The sequence below is a fragment of the Rhizomucor pusillus genome (genome assembly GCF_041956525.1).
Source record: "Rhizomucor pusillus strain CBS 183.67 unplaced genomic scaffold VTP01scaffold_8, whole genome shotgun sequence".
Lineage (NCBI taxonomy): Eukaryota > Fungi > Mucoromycota > Mucoromycetes > Mucorales > Lichtheimiaceae > Rhizomucor > Rhizomucor pusillus.
The window spans coordinates 1,046,002-1,064,726 of record NW_027192150.1 but is presented as its reverse complement, the minus strand read 5'-3'; the positions used below and the strand labels follow the sequence as shown (position 1 = coordinate 1,064,726).

The following is an 18,725-nucleotide window of genomic DNA, read 5'->3' as shown; positions in this document are numbered from 1 at the left end:
TTAAAAACGATCGACGACAGGACAACACATAACGACATTCTGGTTTTTTTGTGGACAATGCATTTACGGCAAGAGTCACAGATATCTATATATATACCAGCTATTCTTGTTTACCTTCTTACCAGTATGCTCTATCTTTCTTGAACTGTTCTTCTATGCACAATGAATAGCAATAACGTATCAAGTTCTCCGACGGATTATGCATATGTACAGTGGCTCACAGTCGAAAACCTGGCAAAGCACACGAGTTCCACGCCTCCACCCGAAGTGACGAGAGCAGAACGGATTGCGCAGTTTCAAGCGTCGTTGATCGGCACGAATGAGGGGATATTAACTCGTCGCACTACTCGCGTTTCCTTTCCTCCTCGTGGCAAGAGCAGCAAGCGATCAAGGGACACTTCTTGCTCCGGCAATAGCAACAACATTGCAATTGATGTGTTCCCGCTCCCGTTCCCTTACCACAACGATGCGTTTTTCCTTCCGGTAGTTGAGTCGGGCCACACTCGGTATGATTCTAGCAGCCGAGCAGCGTGCTCTGTTCTTGCAGCTACGCCTGTGAGCGATCGACGCTCGCAACGCACAAGCAGTTCTAGCATCAACAGTTTTATTATCAATCTTTCTTCTTCTCCTTCTTCTCGCCCTGCACGACCGAGCTCATTTTTGCCACATCCGAATAATAGATCTTCATCCACGCCTCCGAACCTGGTATGGTGGCGCCAGTGTGAACGAGGGCAAGTATCCGCTTCCAGAATGCGCAGAGATAGTAGCTGCAGAAACGTGAGTCGTGCTACCCTGAGCACCATACACAGTATCAGACGAGTATCTTCGAAAAACCTCCACGTGTGTTCCACCTACAACCACCCTCTTCCTCCTCCTTCAACCTCACCCTCCTCCTCCTCCTCGACACCGATCACCTGCATGACAGCCACCGCCAGCAAACAAGCACAGCAGCAGCAGCAACGACAACGACAAAAAGATACAAAGTCGTTCGGTTCAACATTGCACTCGATATGGCGCAAGACGAAACCACGTTTCCTGGGCGGCGGCGGCAGCAGCAGCAGCAGCAAAAGAACTTCTTTGTTGAAATAAACCGTAAAATAGCACGAGAATAAATAAGAAGTTGCAATGTAATTTTATTGATGTAGGCATTTGTTGACATGGTAACAGAATAACGCTTCTCCAGACACAGATACGGATAGAGCGGGAAATACGATAAAGTTTAATGTGGCAAAAGTGGTTGTGGAATTATTAGATAATGTGTTTACAGATGGTTGAAAAAAGACAAAGAAAATAGATAGACTACTGCGATTAGTATCGTGATTATTAGACCTGGTGTTCAGCTGTTTCTTCTGTCTTTTCAAAAGTTGCATTGTTCCTGTTCGCCAAATCGTACGTCTCTGCCATTTCCTGCTCGACGACGGCTCTAGGGAGCTTTCGGCGTGGGTTATGTTTGAACACGATCTCCATTTCTTCAAGCTATGCACAGACGGACGAAGGTATTAGAACAACATTGTATAAATTGTAAGTAAGAGCGAATTATTACCGTAAAGCCCTTTGTCTCGGGATAAGCAAGGTAAACATGAACAGCCATCAAAAAGTTGAAACCAGCAAACAGCATGTAAAGGCCATAGCGGATTCTCTGCATGAGCATGGGCACGACAAAGTTGAGGAGCCAGTTGAAGAACCAGTTGGAGGCAGTGGACATGGAAACGGCGACGGCGCGTACACGCAACGGGTAGATTTCTGCGGGATAGATCCATCCAAGCGGACCCCAGGTGGTTGCAAAGGAGGCGACGAAAAGGTAGACGGCTGCCATCATGCCGTTGGTAGCGTGATGGTTATTCATATTCATCATCCACTCTCCACTTTCGTTTTGGTACCAGTTGCCTTGGCTCATGAGACCGCCAACGATCCAGAGGAAGAGGGACATGAACAGCGCACCGAAAATCATGGTAGGGCGACGGCCCCACTTGTCAACAAACAGGATCGCCGGTACAGTCATGACAACGTTGACTACGTAGTTGATACCGGAAGCCAGGAGCGTCGCTTCTTGCGTGTCGCCGATACCGGCTTGCTGGAACATTAGTACGACGTAGAACATGATGATATTCATGCCTGTCAGCTGCTGCCAGATTTGAAGACACACGCCGAGGGAGACGCGGTATGCCATGCCTGGTTTCAAAAGATCACTGTACCGGTGCGATGCGATTTCTCGATCAAACTTGATAGTCGCCTCAATTTCTTGGATTTCCTGCATGAAGAAAGTGTTATTTATCTTTCTCTATTCGCAGAATAATAAAAAGGCAGTTGCATTTTACCAATTGTACTCGAGGATGGTTCATGTCTCCTTCACCGTGGATATCGGCCAGAACTTTCCGTGCTTCTTCCATGCGTCCCTTGTCAGCGAGCCAGCGCGGAGAGAAGGGGAACGCCCACATGCCAGCAAACAAAATGACGGCCGGGACAGCTTGGACCGCCCATGGGATTCGCCACGCAGCGCTGCTTTGTATGTATTGGCAACCGTATTGGATCCAGAAACTAAATGTGTGTGGATCCGTTTTAAGCACTATGTCTTAGAGAAGAAAATAGAATAGTATACTTACGCAATCATGATACCCCAAGTGATACTCCACTGTTGCACAGCAACAATGCGGCCACGGATTTCCTTTGGTGCAATTTCAGATTGATACAAAGGTACAACCATCGACGTGATACCAACAGAAAGACCTGAAGGATTACTGACTGTGTGAATATATCTGAATAAATCTCTCCTTTGCATATTCAAAAATATTTACCGTTCAAAACACGACCCACGCAGAGCAACGGAACACCATTTGCAGCAGCTTGGAATACAGAGCCGATGATGAACAGGGACGATGCGCCAATAATAGAGTACTTGCGCGAGTATCTGTCAGCGGGGAAACCAGCAATCAAGGCGCCTACGAAACAGCCGGCGCTGAGAGAAGCATTGATGCCTCCTTGAAGAAGATCGTTTGGATGGTTGAAATACTCTTGGTATCTAAACGTATATATCGACATTGTCTAGCTTGACTGAACTGGACTGGACTGTGCTTGTTGCTGTACTTACTGCCAGGTGCCGATAACTCCAGAGTTACTGCCGATATCGAAACCAAACATGATACCGGCAATGGCTGCAAATGCACCAATGACCTATAACAACAAAGTAGATCAGCAACAGCAAATATGCTCGAGCTGTTAAAATCAATAACGTACATAGACATTGGTGGTTACTATAGTGTAAAGTGACCGCCCCATGGATGTTAACAGCAGCGGAAGCGGGTAAGATGCGAGTGTGTGCAAACATGTTCATCTGTTCATTGGCATGCTTTTATATCCAGAACCCAGGGAAACATTTATTACATAATGCAGGCGGTAAGCTGGAAAACTAAGGTGCCTTTGGAGCAAATGCTACACGATTGGATGGGATGTGTGGGGCGCACATGCGGATCAAACAACCCTCTCCTCCTCAAAACAGCTTATTTGATCCGACTGTGGCCTCGCACGAAAAAAAGAAAGGGACATACTTATTGGACAAGTACTTTTTTCCTTCAGCGAGTTTGTTCTCGCTTACTCGATGTGCTGCTCTCAAGTATATGTCTCGTACCTGCTATGGATTAGATGCGTTGGTGAGGCTAGGTTAAATGGCAAAGTAGTTATGGGTGTTGTGGCAACTGAGCAGTAAATTTTGGAGTCGCGTGGTACAACAGACATCCACATGTTCCCGAACCATGGAAGCAAAGAATACGAGAAAAGAAAAGAAAAAGCCAGTCCTTGGGAATATATGATTGCAGCATGTGTGTGTGCGTCCGCGCACGCTCACACTCATGTCAGCGTGCTATCCGCGGATCATCATGTTAATAAACTGAAACAGCATAGATCATGATATGACTGCTTTTGCTCGGCGATGATGTGTGTCAGTGTCAAGCGTTGGCTAGCAACTTTTGATTGCAAAAGAAGAAAAAACTCTTGCACCAACAAGCATCTCTTCTTTTTATTCCTCGAGGTCTTTGGATGGATCATGCTGCTACCACCAAGAAGCATGATCATTGCGCATTTTCGAACCCAAAGAATATCGAGAAGTGTCGGAAGTCTTTGACGGCTCTGTGACACAAAGGATCAATTGGTATCTTACATATGCATACCAAAAGCGGATATCCTTTCGGGCTTGGGCATACAATCGAGTTGCTGGTTGTGACCCACAAATAGTAGGAAAATAGACATTTCTTTTACAAAGTTCCGTGAATTTATACTACAAATGAAATATATCCTATGCCGTTCTAGTATAGAGATACCAAACGAGCCTCATTTAATATTGTGAGTTATAGTCCCATCTCGATCCCTCTTGAAACTTTCTTGTCTGTTTACGATAAGTGGTCTTGTCCGTTCTTCAAGGACTTGCATAATTTGTTCTTTATCCATTTGAGAAATACGACTGTTGAATTTGATGTATTACATGGTTGGAATACCTGACAGAAGTACAACGGTCTCGAGACTTGGCTCGACCTTATACATGTTCACTGTGGCCAATATCGTGCTTTCAGATTGTCAACAAAATTCTTGCTGATGGTGCGAGATTGACAATGGCTCAAACACAACTTCCGTAGCTGCCGTATTTTTCCCAAAGCTGTTATTATACCTTCAGCCGACTGAGGCATAGATGTTCTATTACAACGGCAAGTTATGTAATGTTGTATGAAGTGAACTGATTGTAAGCTGGTAGTCGTCGATGCAAATAGTCGTAAGCCTGCTATATTGATTTTGTGGCAAGATCATAGCTCCCAAGTATGTTAGGTGTTTCATCGAGGCCAAAGTATCTAACATAGCATCATCTGTGAGATCGATCATATCCAATTCAAGCGTTTCAATGTTGGGGCTCATCTGCAATACGGATAATGCTGTCTTGTTGGCAATGTTACTGATATCATTGATTTTGTAACTTTCTGTCAAGTGCAAGTGTCTTAATCGTGCGAAACCTCCCAACCCGTTTAGTATTCGCCAAATTATCACGTAAATGCTGCAGTATCGGCAAGAATCCGTTTACGTGCTTGCTACGGGCTATAATACACGTATCCCGGGATGTTATTCGTTTCGCCAGCATGGGGAAACCGAGTATAGAATGTGTATATCTGTCGAACCCGAAGCTTGCGAGCTGTGGACAATGTCGCAGCACCATATTCGAGAACTCCACCTCATTAACGTTATCGACATTGTCAGAGTATAGGTAAATTCCGGACAGCATTCGAGCAATAGGCAGATAGCATCGTAGAAATACGGATATGGTTTCTCATACAGTTCGTCCGCATTTATGGGGCCTGAAGAGCGGCAAACCCCAAAGATAAACGTTTGCAATCGCAAGTTGTCTGGAAGTTCAGCCATTACACCACTGAGTGCTCGACATGCTTCAGCAGGCAGCTCGCTGCTGAATTCAGGGTACCGGAGATGGATACACTGTTTGAGAGCCATTTGAAGCAAGCGACTGGAAAATGACACTTCGACAGAAGGACGTTCATAGCAAGTTATCTCAAGCACAGTCAAGCTCTGCAGACACGGACGAAGCAGAGCAAGTACGTGTGGAGCATATAACAAGTCTGCACAATCGATTATACCAAAAACAGCTGCACATTTATCGCCAAATTAGATACCGTAGAACTTATGCTTTGAAGCTGCATATAATATACTTGCATAATTCCTGGATGCCTGCAACAGGGTATTTTCCAAACGCCTGCATTTTCCTCCATGTCTTCCGCAAATTCAATGGTGACTCTTTGGAGAGGCTTTCCTACAAGCAATGGCACTCTGCTGCTTAAGAGCCAATCAGTATCAATGCTTTTCCATAATTTCGGCCATTTGGATATCGTCTTGTTCCACTGCTTGCATATCAATCTGCATTTCAAGAGAACAGCGAAGGGAAGATGTGACAAAATTTGATCAACAATGTCGTAAGGCAACTTGGGGAGAAAGATGCCGATTTGTTTATTTAGCTGCTCCTCGACGTAGCCTTTCGAAGACTCGAGTTGGTGGTACAACTTATCGTCACTCGTTACGTTTTTCATCGCCTTCTGATACATCAGCAACGTTTCTCGTGTCTCGCCCTCCTGCCACAATAGATGTGCAAGCTTCAGATATCCAACAGATAGACGCGGTGCCAATCGTACGGCTTCTTTGGCATCCTCTATTGATGGCTGTAGGGATTCAAGCTTTTCCCTGGCCTGCGATCTATGCACGAGCGCAATCGCCAATTTGTTTTCGAGCGAAGCAACGATGTTGTTGAAATGATCGATCGCGACGTTATAGTTTCCTGTTTGTAGGCTGCTTTTCCCCAGAGATAAGCGTGTGCGATATTGAGCATTCTGGCTGTCATTCATAAAGTGGCGTTGATCTATGCTGAAATCGCAAAGCGTTGCCATCATAATGGATATGATTATGAGCAACCTGCGCGGGTCTGTGTGTCACCGTCAACAGAATTAAAATTCAAGCAAGCAATAATTATCGCATTTGCTTCTTTGAAGTCGATCAATAGCATTGCACCCGAAAACATGTATATTTTACGATGAATTCGATATCGAAGATTCATACTCTCGCCAGATGTCTAAACACTCTATCTCGCATTTAAAACACTTACTGCCATATATACATATCTAATTTTATCCCTTGGCATACTTCACATTATGCCACATTTTGAAATTCTCGAGCCGAGAAACTAAGATGTTTACAGTGATCTTTCTCATGAATGCTTCTACTCTAGCACTGCTTGTGATCGCATTGATGATGTATGCAGGCCGCTTGCTGGGTTGAAAAGCGACGACTCAGCGGCGGCACTCAGAGAAACAAGCACCTTCGATCCCTCCAACTGGTTTTGAACTGCAATCCTCTGATACACTCACTCCATGTCGACCACTACTGGATCGTCCGCACCCCGTTTCCAGGCCTTTGAGACTATGGCCGGTCCCATCACGAGAGAACAAACTGTTGAAGAGCGTTATGGAATCCCCGAGAACTTTTTGGAAATTGAAGTGAGGAATCCACAGACGCATGGTACGTTTGCCGAGAGCAACGCTGCTAACCGCTCTGCAACCTCTTGCTCACTCCAAAACACACCTTTTCCGTGTAGGTTTTGGACGTAAAATGTTTACCGACTACGAAATCGTCTGCAGGGTATGTCTATCGTGTGCGTCTGTAAACAAAACGATGGACAGAACGCTTATCAGTTTGGGTATCTATTTTCTGTAGACCAATATCCCTGCATTCAAGCTGAAGCAGTCATCAGTCCGCAGACGGTACAGCGATTTTGAATGGTTCCGAGACGTGCTTGAACGCGAATCCACGCGCGTCAATATCCCTCCTTTGCCTGGCAAGGTGTTTACCAATCGTTTTGCTGATGATGTGATTGAGCAACGCCGTGAAGGTCTGGAGAGATTTTTACAAATGTAAGTATATATCATCACACAGAAAGATCTGTTTATATGTAGAATGCATTCAACTAATTTCTTCCCATATCCTCAGTGTCGCCGGCCACCCACTGCTGCAGACCGGTAGCAAAGTCCTGGCAGCTTTCATCCAAGACCCCAACTTCTCACGCGACACATACAACTATTAAGTTTGTTAATCCTGAGCCTGCCTGCCTACCTGCCTGCTATCTCTGTCTCTCTTCTTTTTTTTTATCTGCAACAATATTCCCCCAACCCAACCCAACATGACCCGCTCGCAAATACGAAGGAAGAAAAATTTTAACCCCCTTTCCCATCCTTTACATTACGCTACGACGCAAAAAGAAGGCGACTATCAATAATAACTGTGGATTGTGTACCATATATTTACATTTCATTTGTGTTCCCTTTCTCTTCCTTCCTCAATCTCGTTTTATCCTATCAATGTCATCCTGCGTAGCTTGTATATCCTCAAGAAGCTTAAAGTAGGCTCCTGCCAATGTCTCAAACTCTGGTCCCATCTCTTGATACTTTTCAAGCCTTTTCTGAGCATAAGATAGCTGTGTTCTTGCATCGATCAATCTAGATTCCAAGATTGATCTGGCGGCGGAGAGCATGTGAGTAAAAATGCTTAACCACTATCTAGTCAGGTACAAAAACACATACCTCAAGGTCTTTAAGGCTTCCACGGTCTTTGCGTCGTACGTGGCGAGGAGTGTGGATATGTAAAGTAATCTAAATTCTGCAATGAGCTGCTATTTCTTTACGAAAACAATGAAATCTTACTTTGTTCGTATAATGAGCGTATCAGCCATGGTAGTATAGTAAGTATCCAATGCCTTGTTCTTTTCCATCTCATGTGTACTCCGGAACTCGTGCAAGATCGACCACATTATTTCCAGTACTTCCAGCGAAATCTTTTTTCCCGACATACGTTAACAATAAACATCACACGATTTCTTCTCAGCGGGGAAAGTTCAAAAGATACCTTGAGATAATACGTGATCCGTTTTGTTAACTGAGCTCTTATATTCGGCAAGCCAGCTTGCATTCGATAAAGTGTTTCTTTTTGTTGTTGTATGTAATCTGCAATATCGTTTATTCCGTTGGGATCACTGCTCGTCGACTCTAACAATCGTGCTATTTGCTTGCACTGATCCTGCAACGCATTTTGAACATTTTGTGCAACAAGAGACTACATCACATACATTTTCGTGTCAAGATCTGATATATAAAGTCTCTAGAAAATATGTATTCATTCACCTTCAATTCGTTGTTAATGCGAACATGCTGATTATCATCGTTGGTGGCTGTCTGATGCAATATACTATCCAGTTGTTGTTTTTGCTGTGAAATATAGGATTAGATATGTATATACTCAACTCGCATTTACAAGAAAATTACCAACCTTTTCTGAAAGCCCAGTGACATCACATGGTAGAGCTAGCAATGATTCTACTTGTCTGAGCAATATCCATGTTTCCCAATACGGTTGACTGACTTGGCTTTCAAACTACATTCCAAGTCAGTGATCGGGTCTTGCTTGCGTGAAAGCGTGTTTGATTACCTTTTGAAGTTGCTCTGTATACTCTTTGTATGCAAGGTTGTAAGCAAGGTGATCTTGTTGTATTTGTTCGTTAATCGGTGTGCGCTGCATCGCGTGGATGCAAGGAATGGTACAGCTCCGTGGCAGGTTGCTTCAAAGTAAGGTCTTATTGTTCCCGAAGAGGGACAAAATTTAGCGTTGTTAAAAAAGGAATAAGATCTGCTTCCAGAACCACAGACTTACAAGTGCTTCGTATCTGCGACAGGTGATGTAGAATGCGCACGCAGTGTAGCTGCTCAAGCGTCTTGAGTGCACTGAGAATGATGTTACTAAAGCTGTATGCGCAAGACCAAAAATTACGTTTATCATGTACCTGGTTTGAGCCTCCACAAGACGAGCACTGGTGTGAAGAAGAAATGAGTTAAAAAAAAAGACATGCATAAGACCAATTATGCGAGATAAACGATACCTGCTGTTGATAGAGACAGAATATTTAGTGTGGTTTTCAATGACCTTTAAAAGCACTAGGCCTTGACGCTCTCCAAGCTCGATGATTCGACGTAAGACTTTTCCGCACACGGCCATTCTGTTCAACATTTGACTGGAAGCAGAGCAGAAAGCAGGACTGTGTAAATCTTATTCTGAATACTAGAGTGATGATGGACAGAGTCCTTACATGGTAGTCTCTCTGTTGAACACGACTTGATATTTTAACCAGTCCTTGACTGCGGAAATAATCTGATAAGGGATAGAAAACCAATTGACAATGAAACGCTAAAACACTTACGTCTTCCAAGGTAATGAAGCAGATAGCTGACTTCCTCGATAGCTAGAGCTTGTAACACCTGGAGAGAGTCATCTTCCCGCGGCTGCAGGATTGAATCAGGTTTCATTGTGGTCGCTGTCGTGTCCCCTCCTCCGTCTCGGTCAACATCGGATGACACGCGTCTCCGCTTCCTGCTGCTGCTTTCATTGTTCTCGGCTTGAGATCCTGATGGTGAATCGCTGCATAGAATGGTGTATATGGCATCAATGCGTTGTTGAATGCAGTGCTCGATGATATGCCCGGTATTTTCATCCATCGTTGACGTGAGCAGAGGAAACAAGAGAGAGAAAAGAAAAGGGAAGGGAAGGAAAAGAAATCCGTTGTCATCCCGAAAAGGCAAAAGAACCAACGCGTAAAAATGATCGGCCTTGCTGCTGCTTGTGCGTTCTCCTTATTTTTCAAAATGTGGCCCCTTTCCACTTGATCAGATTCCTTGTTCTTCTTTCCACACTTTTCATACACACGTTATTCTCTTTGTTTTTATCTTTCTACCCTAAGCCCCTGACCTAATGCTGCACGAGTTTCCTCCAGAGATCTTGTACACGATATTATGGGAGCTATCGGCCGCGGATATAAGCCAACTCGCCTTGGTATGTCCCCGATTTACGGCAACTCTGAGAGCTAGGATGAATACTAACACGCGCGTTCCGCTGTCGTTAAGTGCTGCCGTACATTTCATGCGATCATCCAAGATGATGGCTTTTGGAAAAGCATATTCCGGCATCGATTTCCAAAGCAATACACCGCCCTACAGCAGCAGCAATGTGCCGATGATCCTGCTACGAATCGATGGAGACGTCTATATCGCTCAAAAGGTGAGATCTGAAAACCAAGGACTACTACTACTACTTGTCGTCTATGCATGCGTATATGCTTTAGCTGCAGAGTAATTCTAAACAATGCATAAATCACAACAGAACAACTACGTTTATCGGTTGCTCAGGATATGGACATCAAGGATATCAACCTACCTTATTGGAAAATATACAATACACCAGAGAGTGCGTATGGTGTCACGGCAAAACTCCACTCTATTCGGATACTTGATGTAATGTATTCTCATCGCATTCCTCTACATGGCTGCTGCATATTTTTAAACTGAACTGTTATGTATATGCAGCTGCGAGGGACGTTCGAAGGCGTGCTACCGGGCAGGTATCGGGTCCAATGGCGTATGAAATTGTCGCTAGCTGCACGGTGGAATGAACCTTTAGATTTTACTGTGAATTTGGCAAATGTGAGCAGGCAATACTCTCCCTTGTTGTTTATTGGCTCTAATTGGTAGCTAGAACAAGGCAGTGCCTATCATATGTACGACACCGCAAGGATTTTACAACAGAAGCGATGTCGTGACAGATTCTTGGATTGTTGTTACACTTCCTTGCGAGATAGTGATTGAAAAGAGCTGGGGACCCACGGATATACACGTATCGCATGAAAAGGGTACCCGTTTGTGGAAGGCTGGCATGGTATGTAATTAACTGCACTGTTTTGAAAGACTTGCTAACTGCTGTCGATAATCTAGGAAATAGATTGGGTACAGCTTATTCCAGCAGAATCGCTGGATGAGAGTACAATGGTGTTTCACGATAGGTTTGGTGTCGCGCACGAATCTCGGCAATCTGTATTCTCTCCTTCTTGTTCTTCTTCTTCCTCGTCCGTTACCGCAATTGCTGCGGTCACGAAGAGTGCAGGTAAAATATCTTGTTTTATCAGGAGAGAGAATTTGGCTTTGCTAAACCCATTTCTGCCTTAAAGCCTTGGCAAAGCTATCTTGGGTCGTTGATGTGATACGAGCTATTGCCGTGCTGAGCGGCTTCCTCTGGAACAATACCTCGTTTTTCGTGTTCAAAAAGTCTTCTAACCTTTATTATTATTAATCATCGTGTTCTTCTTCTATCTGCTGTTGCTCTTCGTCGTTGAAAATTGTATGCATCACAACGACGTCCTGATTGAAACTGACTTGGTGTTTTCTTTTGAGTGTTGCGGTGCTGTTGCTGTTGCTGTTGTCGGATGAGGATGAGGATGAGGATGCAGAGTAGGACATTGCTGGTATAGACGATGTTGGGGGAGGAGAAGGTATCGCATCTGAACAAGATGTTTCCCCTTTCTTCTTTGGCTTCATTTGATTGCGAATAGGTGATAATGGTGAATTGGTGGCTAGTTTTCTGTATTGATATGAGATCGCAGGGAAGTGTGTTAATATATTGATATCTTTACAGAGATTACTCGCTCGCCCAAAGAGAAAAGAAACTTACGCTCGTTCTCGAGGAACATATAGCAGACCTTTTGTCGGTCGTACGTATTTCTGAGCAGTGCAGCCAGAAGAGCTAGCAAGTGTTTGCCGTGAATAAAAGAACCGCGACTCTCCTACGTCTCTCGAGGCAAATATACTTTGCTGCTGTTCCATTTGCGTGATTGAACTCGGAGGAAAGATGGAAAGAAAGCATGCAAGAAAAGTTTGGTATAAACTAGTAATACGCTTGGCGTTCTTTACAAGCGATATGCTACTGCCAGGAGATTACTGTTATTGAAACATAAGTTCTGGATTGCTGAACTGTTGTGGTGAATTCACTGCTGGACTGATGGTGCCACCTGCAAAAGAACGTGCTACTTGGACAATTCCGTGAAATACGCCCCGTGCAACTGAATTTTACCTCGATTTGGATATTAGTATACCACCCGCACATAATCTCTCAAAACGCAAGTATCGACAGGGTGAACATTAGCAACGTGAATTCATTTGATGATGATAATTATATATAGAAACGAATAAGTAAAAGTCCATTATATAAAAAGTAGATTAACGGTATCAATGCACAATATTATCGTCGTATAATGTATGGATGTGGCTGCCGCTAATATCTAGAGACTTGAGTTGCTCCTGCTCTTGCTCACCAAAGGTGCCTCCGCTAGCTTTCTTGTCGTCGCGAAGCGTGTTTGACCAAGATCGGATGGCATCCAGCATCTGTTTGATCTTTTCTTCGTTGCCGTTAAAAACATCTATAACAAAATAATTGTTATCAATATCTTGCTGATAACACCATGCTTCGTATCTAGAGATATATTTTTACCCTTGATGGTGTATCGACCGTCTACGTCGACGCCTTCACGTCCCATGAATTTGAACGCTGTTGCGATACTGTCAAACATGCGCATAGCAGAGTTGGCGGAGCCAGAAGGACGCCGGATCTCCTTGCCACTGAGAGTCTCGAGCAACTGAAGCAAGACTTCGCCTGAACGAAGATCACTTAGCTCCGATATCTTGTGATCTACGCAGCGGTTGATCCAGTCGATGTAGTCGGATGTTCGCCACAAATGCTCTGGCTCGCTGGAAAGACGACTCTCCTCTGTGAGACGTTTGAGGCCACCGGGTCGGTTGCTCGCGAGCACGTCGCCGTGCTGGGGATCGATAAGATCCTCGTCTTCTTCCTCAAGGTCGTAGAATATGTGGCCGTTCGGACTACTAGGTGTGACATAGACAGATGAAGATGAAGGACCAGTGTTCACAGCAGCGCTGTCAAAACCAGAATCTTGAAGATCATAATGCTTGCTCTCCGCCAAGGATGACACAGCAGTGCTCGTGTCCCGTGGCAACTGCTCGTCATCATACACCGTAACGCCAGATTCGCGTGTCTGCTGTGCATCAGCTAGGTTGCGAGTAGGAGACATTGAACGCTGCTCTGCTTCGAACGATACATGTGTAGTAATGGGCTGATGTCTATCCTGTAGCGAAAATGGACGCATATCCACTGATTCGTTACTAGGCGATTGCGGTCTCGTTTCACGTTTGTATAGAATCATGGAAGGCGGTCTGGGTTTCATGCGTCGAGCGATATCAAGAGATACTGTGGGGATGGTACTAGATGACAATACAGGCGCTAAATATTTGTGAGAAAACGAGGAATAGATTGACGGATGTTTAATAGAGGATAAAATATGAATGGCCACTTGGAGAATCCATCTTTTCACTTACCAGCAAAATCCCTGGCTATGGTTGCCTTCATCAATGCTTTTATCCATCCTCGAAGGGAGTCCTCCGTCTCGGTGTAAAAATAAAATGTGCGCTCTCGTTCATGCTGAGCTTTGAAACAGTATTTGCCAGCGTAGATTGTCTCGTCGCAGATAATGCGGTATCCTCGAAGATTAATGATGCCTTTCATGCGAACATCCTGCAAATACATTATGTGTAAACAGCAACACCCAGACTAATTGAAACTTTGCAGTAATCTACGTACCTTTGGACTCTTAAAGTAAAATAGATTGGGGCCTTTGAGGACGAACCAGCGTCTATTCCAAGTCTTGTATTTGTCTCCCTGCTTATTGAGCCAACCCTCCATATCGGGCATAACATCCGGCATAGCAGAACGCTGTGCAAGACTATCTACAGAAGCACGAGTCGGTGCGGGTATAACAGTTTGCATTTTCGAAGTTGGTGAAAATGAGCTGCGAACAAGCTCCTGTCGTCTAAAGGTAAAATTTGCATGAAGAGTGAGATGAAACTGTACAAGTGAACACATGGATTCCTGACATACGATTTGGGCGCCTGCTGCTGGATTAGATTCGAAGTAGTGCTAGGCTGGACATTGTACTACACAAACAAGATACCATATAAATATTTTCTTCCTTTTGGCTACAGTATAGTTTCCACTTACAGTATTCCGCTTATTGGCCGAACCCTCAACAAAACTAGCATTTGTGTATTGATTCTTGACTAGGGTCGATGCGGACCGGGGCAAGTCCTTGCGACTGATACTTAACTTTCTATCAGCACCGTTGTCAAAGATAGCTCTCTGTCTGGTCGACGCTGTCGAATCAATGGACTGAAAACGGGTATCTCGAGAAAATGAGCTAGACATTGACGAGACGGAGCCATAATTGGTGATGGCGGTCTGTGGCGAGTTTAACGTGGAAATAGAATCGTTGTCGGCTTTTAATTGCGTTCGAGACCTGGCAGCACCTTCCACATTGAACTGCTAATTGTCATTAAAAAAAGGTTGTTTAGATTATCAATGTAGCAATAATATTCAGTGGAGAGAGCTGCAACACTTACACTAGGATCTTGGTCAACCGGACCAATGCTTGTCTCTTCTCGCAAAGCATTGATAGCACTCTGGATTTTAAAACGCTTTCCAAAGGTGTTGACCTCCAACTCTTTAAGTGCCTCGAGGTTGAGCTCAAGTAATATATCGCCAGTGATTTCTTGTGCTACGGGCCCCAATCCAACTTTAGCCATCCATTTCTTTCTGTCGCGTGTCCATCCCCTTGACATTTTGCATGTGACCCTAGTTACTTTACCTTTGAAATTATCTGCGACGCTTTCGAATCCCATGGCTTGGAGCCAGATAGCAACCTGATCGACGTTCCAGTCTTCCGGCACATTGCCGCTTAGCTGCGGATGCCGCAAAGCAGCTTCAAGCAGTTTCTGCGTTTGCTTGGGTCCTCCCCCTACTCCTCCGCCAACAGCACCTGGAGGTCTGGTCGTCGTCGTCTGCACTGATTGGGACTGGGTTGAATTTAAGGAGGATATCGAATTCGTGCGAGGCAATGCTTCGCGTGATTTTTTCGTGGACGTAGAAGTCGACGGTGTTGGCAGTTGGGGGGACTGGCTATATTCGTTGAAGGTGGATGCCGGTGTCGGTTTCGGCGTCACCGGTGGTTCGGGGGAAGTATAATTGGCAGGGAATAAACCGATCTCACCTCGCTGGTTACGGCCCTGAAAGATAACAAAGCACGCAATTTCCGCTTAGCAAGTGCGTCATACACGTTGCGGCTATGGCCTGCAATATTCAGATGTACATATTCATATCTATACGTACCTGCCACCAGCCGTCATTGTAACCCTCATCCTTCTCGAGCACAATGATCGGCTCGCCGATCGAAAAAGCTATTTCGTCCTGATTCTCAGCAACAAAGTTATGAATGGCATAGACAGTCTCGGGGCCCGCCATGAGACAGTTAGAAAAGCATATACAACAGGGAAGAAAGGAGAGGAAAGAGCAGTGTCGTCAATAAGACAAAAAGCCGAATATAATGAAGGGATATACGGCAGAAAGAGAGAAAATATAGATATAGCGAAAAGGAAGACGAAGGACAGAACAGACCGTATAAGACTTTGCCGTTTACGGTGTACTGATAAATACAAAAAGAGAGAGGGAAGAGAAGAGATAGAAGCGGAGGAGTGCCCGGTGGTACCGAGAGTTTTTGTTGATGAAAAGTTTCGGAGAGGAGAGGCCGCTGTATGCTTTGTGACACACACTAAAACTCGACCGACAAGAGAAATAGAGTGAGAGAGAAACTGGAGGAGCAGTGCGCATACACACGCACACACACACAGAGAGAGAGCACGACGTGGCGGAAAGTAAATGTTATAGGAGCTTCCATAGGGACAAATAGTATCCAGGGACCACTTTCAGCACCATCTTTGCACATGGTTGTTGGTCAAAACATAATCTTCTTCCCTCCCTTCTGCTATCCTTCTCTTCTCCTCTTTCTTGCAACTCTGCATATTTTTGTTTCCTTTCCTACCACTTCAGCGAAACGACGGGAAATTATGTGATGTTACCAGTTTATGGAGCATTTGCGAAAGGAGGAATATCCCAGCTCCTTTCCTGTAGTACAGACTAAGTTTTCATATCTCACTGAATCCTCAGGTTAGCAGTGAATTTCAGGGACCCATCAGACTGTTTCGGTTTTGTGTTCGGATGCTGTGCGTCGACCATACATATAGCCCGTTACAATGGCTGTATCTACGGGACACCTCGCTTTTATATATTTATTTCTCACGCCGTCAACGGAGCAAGCAACATCACTCGACATTGAACCCATATTGGCTGGCCAATCTGTTGCTTGTGTACAATGAACAACGGTAATAATATGCAGGGCGCAGCAACAGCAGTCCATAAACGTCTATATTTGAGAAAGACCGGTTCTGTGCATGCACTGTGCGCAAGCGCAGGTACCATGATAGAGTTTTTTGGATGGAGGGCGTTGTCCTTACGGGTACACGATTGATCGTTCATCATAAACTTATACCAGCGGTTTACTGCTGCCACGACGACAAAGATCAGTACACTGATGCTATATCCTGAGGAGCAAGAGGCGACTAGAAGGGCATGAGGGGAAGTTGTAAAAGAAAAAAAAAACAATTATACAACTATAAAGTGATGGATTACATTTGGATAAACGTGATAAACATGTATGCATCATTGACCTATGGCGACTATCTTTTCGTCATCCTTTGATCTTTGGACCCAGAGTCCACGTCTGTGGATCTTCATTTGCGTACTTTCCTGACTGTTTTCACGCTTCGTTTATTCGTTGCATCGCCTCTTCGGGTGATCCTGAGGTGCATTGGCGGGATCAAATTTCGCACTCTATTACAGCTTGCTAAGTCAACAGGAATGTCTACATACAATACAATCCGCGATAACTATCTTGGATAGCTCCAATAGTTTTTTGGAAATTCCACCGTCGTCAACACTCCGCCCGTATGGTCGCCGGACAGCAAGTACTGCCTTTTGCGACATGTCTTTGGTGTACCATATTGCGCAGTATCGAAACTTTTATGAAACATGAGGATATAGTTGATGGCCCAAAAATTTACGATGGTATTTACCTCGCAATCTTAATTGTACGTCTTCGATTCTTCATTTTTAGCTCTGGAAATTACGCTTTTCCGAAAGATGTGCAATGCATTTATGGAATCAATGTCCATAAAGTTCCACTAGGCAGCAAAATTAGTGATATCGAATGTATCTACCAAACAAAATATGGCTTACGATCTTCGGATCTTCAGTGAATATGATCTCCTTACTTCCAACCCTTCTAGAAACTTGATTTTCTTTCTTGTTGTATGTATAAATAAACATAACCTATGGTACATCCTCTCTTCATTTTACCTTTTTCAGAGGATTCTTCCTCCCGAATGCCGCTGTATCTTCTTCTGAGCAATGGTGGATGCCTTTTGCTCCTTCAACCTTTTCAGGACTCCATGCCAGTAGGCTTCACAGTTCAACCCATTTAACATCTGCTTGCGGAGGTGGAAGCTTACTTCGAAGAAGCTTGATCGTTTGATCCTTTTGACCCAAGACCGTGTTGACATGGCGCATTTGAGTATCACTGGATCTTCTACCGCTTTCCGGAAAAATTCTCTCCTGCCTCGTTGGTCAAACACTGAAAGTCTGTGATGTCAAAATCAGCATCGTCGTATTGTTGGTCCTGATAGCGCGTGTTTCCTTCATTTGACATGTCCAGGTCTGGAAAGATGAATCGCCGTCCTTGTGGTGCGAATGTAGTATCGTTTGTGTGTGTTTGTACGTCAAAGCATAGGAGGAACCTATATACGTCAGTGAGACTCTTACTCATTGTGTTCGAAAGTAGAACAAGGAACAACTTCCATTATGTTAACTGGTCTGGGTTATTAACCAGGATGAGAGTTTGTGCGAAGATAATCCATTGACAGGTACAATACGACAAATCCAACAAAGACTCAAGTGAAGATTTTTATCACCTGTTGAGAGTGTCATTGACTTCGCCTTTTCCAAAGTTTGACATTACATCATTGTTGTCGAGTTCTAGAGATCAATAGCCAAGAAAAACCAAAGAAAACCGGAAATTCTCCTTATTTGTACATTATGTTACTGTGGGGCATGCATTATCGTGCACGGACTTCGTCCGTTTCCTTTTTTGATACTTCGCCGATTGACAAGTTCTATTCTCTTTTCATACATATCTCTATTGTACAAACTTCGGCTTCTATACTTCTTTTAGTATATCTATTCCTTTATTGTCATAAACCCGAATAGACATAACAGTATAAATAGCCCCAAAAGCAAAAGAATAAATTGGTACTCAACTACCTTCTATCTCCGTGGTCCTACCTTCGTGATCTTCTCCTTCCTGT

The 18,725-nt window shown here is 44.3% G+C and overlaps 7 protein-coding genes across 7 annotated transcripts; 3 read left to right on the top strand and 4 right to left on the bottom strand.

Annotated features, from left to right (window-relative positions):
* Window positions 1–162: 162 nt before the first annotated feature.
* On the top strand, window positions 163–1,275 carry VTP01DRAFT_10422 (uncharacterized protein; the record flags this gene model as incomplete). Its single annotated transcript, XM_069378783.1, has 3 exons — window positions 163–705; window positions 768–1,092; window positions 1,184–1,275. 3 exons carry the CDS (start codon window positions 163–165, stop codon window positions 1,273–1,275), a joined length of 960 nt encoding a protein of 319 aa, XP_069239847.1.
* A 48-nt stretch (window positions 1,276–1,323) lies between these two features.
* VTP01DRAFT_10421 (uncharacterized protein) lies at window positions 1,324–3,276 on the bottom strand (the record flags this gene model as incomplete). Its single annotated transcript, XM_069378782.1, has 7 exons — window positions 1,324–1,476; window positions 1,544–2,251; window positions 2,319–2,538; window positions 2,604–2,727; window positions 2,796–3,019; window positions 3,089–3,171; window positions 3,235–3,276. The coding sequence occupies 7 exons, from the start codon at window positions 3,274–3,276 to the stop codon at window positions 1,324–1,326; spliced, it is 1,554 nt and encodes a 517-aa protein (XP_069239846.1).
* A 1,194-nt stretch (window positions 3,277–4,470) lies between these two features.
* Window positions 4,471–6,431, bottom strand: VTP01DRAFT_10420 (uncharacterized protein; the record flags this gene model as incomplete). The annotated part of the gene is made up of 5 exons (XM_069378781.1): window positions 4,471–4,538; window positions 4,725–4,936; window positions 4,995–5,076; window positions 5,157–5,636; window positions 5,726–6,431. 5 exons carry the CDS (start codon window positions 6,429–6,431, stop codon window positions 4,471–4,473), a joined length of 1,548 nt encoding a protein of 515 aa, XP_069239845.1.
* A 477-nt stretch (window positions 6,432–6,908) lies between these two features.
* On the top strand, window positions 6,909–7,618 carry VTP01DRAFT_10419 (uncharacterized protein; the record flags this gene model as incomplete). The annotated part of the gene is made up of 4 exons (XM_069378779.1): window positions 6,909–7,056; window positions 7,133–7,176; window positions 7,252–7,448; window positions 7,525–7,618. 4 exons carry the CDS (start codon window positions 6,909–6,911, stop codon window positions 7,616–7,618), a joined length of 483 nt encoding a protein of 160 aa, XP_069239844.1.
* Window positions 7,619–7,870: 252 nt separating this feature from the next.
* Window positions 7,871–10,076, bottom strand: VTP01DRAFT_10418 (uncharacterized protein; the record flags this gene model as incomplete). Its single annotated transcript, XM_069378778.1, has 12 exons — window positions 7,871–8,048; window positions 8,115–8,183; window positions 8,235–8,365; window positions 8,437–8,643; window positions 8,712–8,795; window positions 8,857–8,961; window positions 9,016–9,068; window positions 9,238–9,308; window positions 9,368–9,394; window positions 9,464–9,595; window positions 9,671–9,695; window positions 9,782–10,076. 12 exons carry the CDS (start codon window positions 10,074–10,076, stop codon window positions 7,871–7,873), a joined length of 1,377 nt encoding a protein of 458 aa, XP_069239843.1.
* Window positions 10,077–10,329: 253 nt separating this feature from the next.
* On the top strand, window positions 10,330–11,700 carry VTP01DRAFT_10417 (uncharacterized protein; the record flags this gene model as incomplete). The annotated part of the gene is made up of 7 exons (XM_069378777.1): window positions 10,330–10,410; window positions 10,482–10,635; window positions 10,738–10,868; window positions 10,941–11,057; window positions 11,110–11,289; window positions 11,346–11,514; window positions 11,579–11,700. 7 exons carry the CDS (start codon window positions 10,330–10,332, stop codon window positions 11,698–11,700), a joined length of 954 nt encoding a protein of 317 aa, XP_069239842.1.
* A 932-nt stretch (window positions 11,701–12,632) lies between these two features.
* VTP01DRAFT_10416 (uncharacterized protein) lies at window positions 12,633–15,771 on the bottom strand (the record flags this gene model as incomplete). The annotated part of the gene is made up of 9 exons (XM_069378776.1): window positions 12,633–12,823; window positions 12,895–13,701; window positions 13,797–13,992; window positions 14,059–14,287; window positions 14,356–14,411; window positions 14,476–14,793; window positions 14,874–15,028; window positions 15,119–15,536; window positions 15,640–15,771. The coding sequence occupies 9 exons, from the start codon at window positions 15,769–15,771 to the stop codon at window positions 12,633–12,635; spliced, it is 2,502 nt and encodes an 833-aa protein (XP_069239841.1).
* Window positions 15,772–18,725: the final 2,954 nt, after the last annotated feature.